This window comes from Echinops telfairi, unplaced genomic scaffold, assembly GCF_000313985.2.
Source record: "Echinops telfairi isolate 266 unplaced genomic scaffold, ASM31398v2 ScPeMD7_655;HRSCAF=1070, whole genome shotgun sequence".
NCBI lineage: Eukaryota > Metazoa > Chordata > Mammalia > Afrosoricida > Tenrecidae > Echinops > Echinops telfairi.
In genome coordinates, this window is record NW_022104553.1 from 22,241,617 (window position 1) to 22,244,004 (window position 2,388).

A 2,388-nucleotide genomic window follows, 5' to 3' on the forward strand; every position below is an offset into this window, starting at 1 on the left:
TACACACCCCCCCTCCCATTTAATCCGCAGGCTCTGGTCCCCTGGATGAGGAACGCTGAGCTGGCCGGCCAGCCTTTCACGGTATCTGACCAGGCCCTCCTGGACCAGTGTCAGCCCTACTTGACCACCTCGGCCGGCCATTTCCGTGCCTATCCGAAGTGAGTCTGGACCCAACTCAGTGGGACACCCCTGGGATCTGAGCACCCCCATCTTTCAGCCTTCTGCTCTAGACATTCAGACCCCAGCTCCACCTTGTCCAGTACCCAGCCTCCCATAGAGTCCACCTCAGGAGCCTGCCATGGCGACAGAGATTCCCAGGGTGGGGTCTGGGTCTGGGCGCGGGTCCTCCTTCAGTGGGTACCTCCGCTTTTTCCTACTGCTTCAAAAGATGTGGGTCCCCAGCCCCATCCTCCCTAACCCCAATCCCAGACCCCGAAACAATCCTTGCCATGCAGGAGCTGGCTCAGGGGCCTTCCTGGGCCGATGGTCCTACCTGCTCACCCCACCAGGAAGGAGCTGTCCGGATACCCCTGTAAGGACACGCTGACTTTCTGGAACATGGGGCAGACGGCTCTGGCATGTGGCGACCGCTGCCAGCCGCCCCTCCAGCCAGCGCGGGTCCCTGTGCCCCCGGCGGTGCCGCACCGAGGAGCGCTCTCTCTGGCCCAGGAGTCCTATGGCCGCCCATCTCACCCACTCTGCGGGCTCCACCGGTTCTGCCCGCTGGAAGTGCCCTGGGGCAGACCCCACTGGAAGCCCGTGCCGGCCATCTACTCCACGCCCCACGCCTACCGCACCGAGTACTCGCGCTACGGCAGCTTCAAGCCCGCCCTGGTCTGAGCGCCAGGCGGACCCGTCCCCCCAGCGGGGCAGAGGTGGCCTTGGGACACGCCCGCCACTTGAGGGGGTGGGTGGGGCTGCATACACCCTCTAGCCAGTGAGGGAAGGGCTGGTGGGAAACTAGGACTAGGAGCAAGGACTAGGTGAATGGACACGCCCCTACCGTGGAGGAGGCGGGGCTTATTGATGGAAGATGGAGTTAAAATAGCTAAACCAAGCCTGAGTCGGGACCTGCCTAACATCGTGGGTGCTGGGGGTGAGGTGGGGGCGGCGGTGCATCTGGCATAGCAACAGAGACACCCTTTGGGCTTGGGCAGAGAGCAGGCTTGAAGTTCTGTGCATTGCCACCCTGGACCAGGAATGCCCATCCTTCCCTGGTGAGCTCCTGGAATTCCTTGGCAGTCCTGGAGGGTCCAGGTCGCAGGCTGACCAGCAAGACTTCACAGAGTTCCCTGGTCCCCACCCCCACTTCCTGTGCCCCAACCACCTGTCTGAAGCCCGAGTGGGAGACCCACGTCACTAAAGGTGTCACATTCTGCGGGCCGACCTTGTCCTGCTTCGCCCGGGAGGTGGTGGTGCAGGGATTAGTGTCTAGGTTACCGGCATCTCGCACTCGGTGGCCTTGCCACCCCCACAGCCCACAGGTATAAGGCCAAGTGGAGGCCGCAGGGGAGACATTGAGGATGGAGATGCTGCAGGTGAGGTGGCGGGGGTCACACCTGGGACCAAGAGAGACAGAGTGCTGTGACCTGAAGCCTCTATGTAGAAGGGGCGGGGCAGTTTTTTGCCAGAAGGGAAAGGCTGGGCCTGCCCTGGGGGCGGGGGTCCATTAGGCACAGGCTAGGAGGGTGTGACGGGGCTGGGCCTGCTTGGGGAGCCGGTGGTGGTGGTGGTGGTGAAGCACTCAGGGCGGGGTCTCCTTGCCCCAGGGGTTGTTGCTGTGGCTACTGCTGGGCTCAGGCGGGGTGTGGGCATCTCGAGGACTGCTGCGGCCGCTGTGCCGCCCCATCAACGCCACCCTGGTCGCGGAGAATGAGGCCTGTCCCTTCTGTATCACCTTCACCACCAGCATCTGTGCCGGCTACTGTCCCAGCATGGTGAGTGGGCCAGGATAGGGCGGATGACTGCACTCCGGGGCGACAGGATCCGTGCTGGGGGACGGCATGGATTCTCAGACCCACGCGGAGGCCCCCTCAAATACTCACCAACCCATGACCCCGCTCACTGCCTCTAGGTACGGGTGCTGCCAGCGGCTCTGCCACCTGTGCCCCAGCCTGTGTGCACCTACCGTGAGCTTCGCTTCGCCTCTGTCCAGCTGCCCGGCTGCCCGCCCGGTGTGGACCCCATGGTCAGCTTCCCTGTGGCCCTCAGCTGCTGGTGTGGGCCCTGCCGCCTCAGCAGCTCCGACTGTGGGGGCCCGAGGGCCCACCCAGGGGCCTGTGACCGCCCGCACCTCCCAGGCCTCCTCTTCCTCTAGGGAACCCTCAGCCTCGCAGACCCCTCCTCTCCCCGCCCAATAAAGGCTCTCCAACCCGCTCTATGTGGTCT

At 64.2% G+C, this 2,388-nt stretch overlaps 2 protein-coding genes across 2 annotated transcripts in view; both read left to right on the forward strand.

Annotated features, from left to right (window-relative positions):
- The window catches only part of LOC123521975, a 3,654-nt gene extending 2,814 nt beyond the window's left edge, over positions 1-840 (forward strand). Inside the window, exons 4-5 of the mRNA XM_045292638.1 lie at positions 31-158; positions 510-840. Coding sequence (XP_045148573.1) covers positions 31-158; positions 510-840 — 459 coding nt within the window. The remainder of the gene's footprint in view (positions 1-30; positions 159-509) is intronic.
- A 683-nt stretch (positions 841-1,523) lies between these two features.
- LHB (luteinizing hormone subunit beta) lies at positions 1,524-2,376 on the forward strand. Its single transcript, XM_004710425.2, has 3 exons — positions 1,524-1,538; positions 1,770-1,937; positions 2,075-2,376. The coding sequence occupies exons 1-3, from the start codon at positions 1,524-1,526 to the stop codon at positions 2,315-2,317; spliced, it is 426 nt and encodes a 141-aa protein (XP_004710482.1). The 3' UTR covers positions 2,318-2,376.
- Positions 2,377-2,388: the final 12 nt, after the last annotated feature.

Coding starts and splice junctions, on each gene's coding strand:
- LHB (XM_004710425.2), top strand. Junction 1,938..2,074: donor CCGGCTACTGTCCCAGCATG/GTGAGTGGGCCA, acceptor CACTGCCTCTAG/GTACGGGTGCTGCCAGCGGC.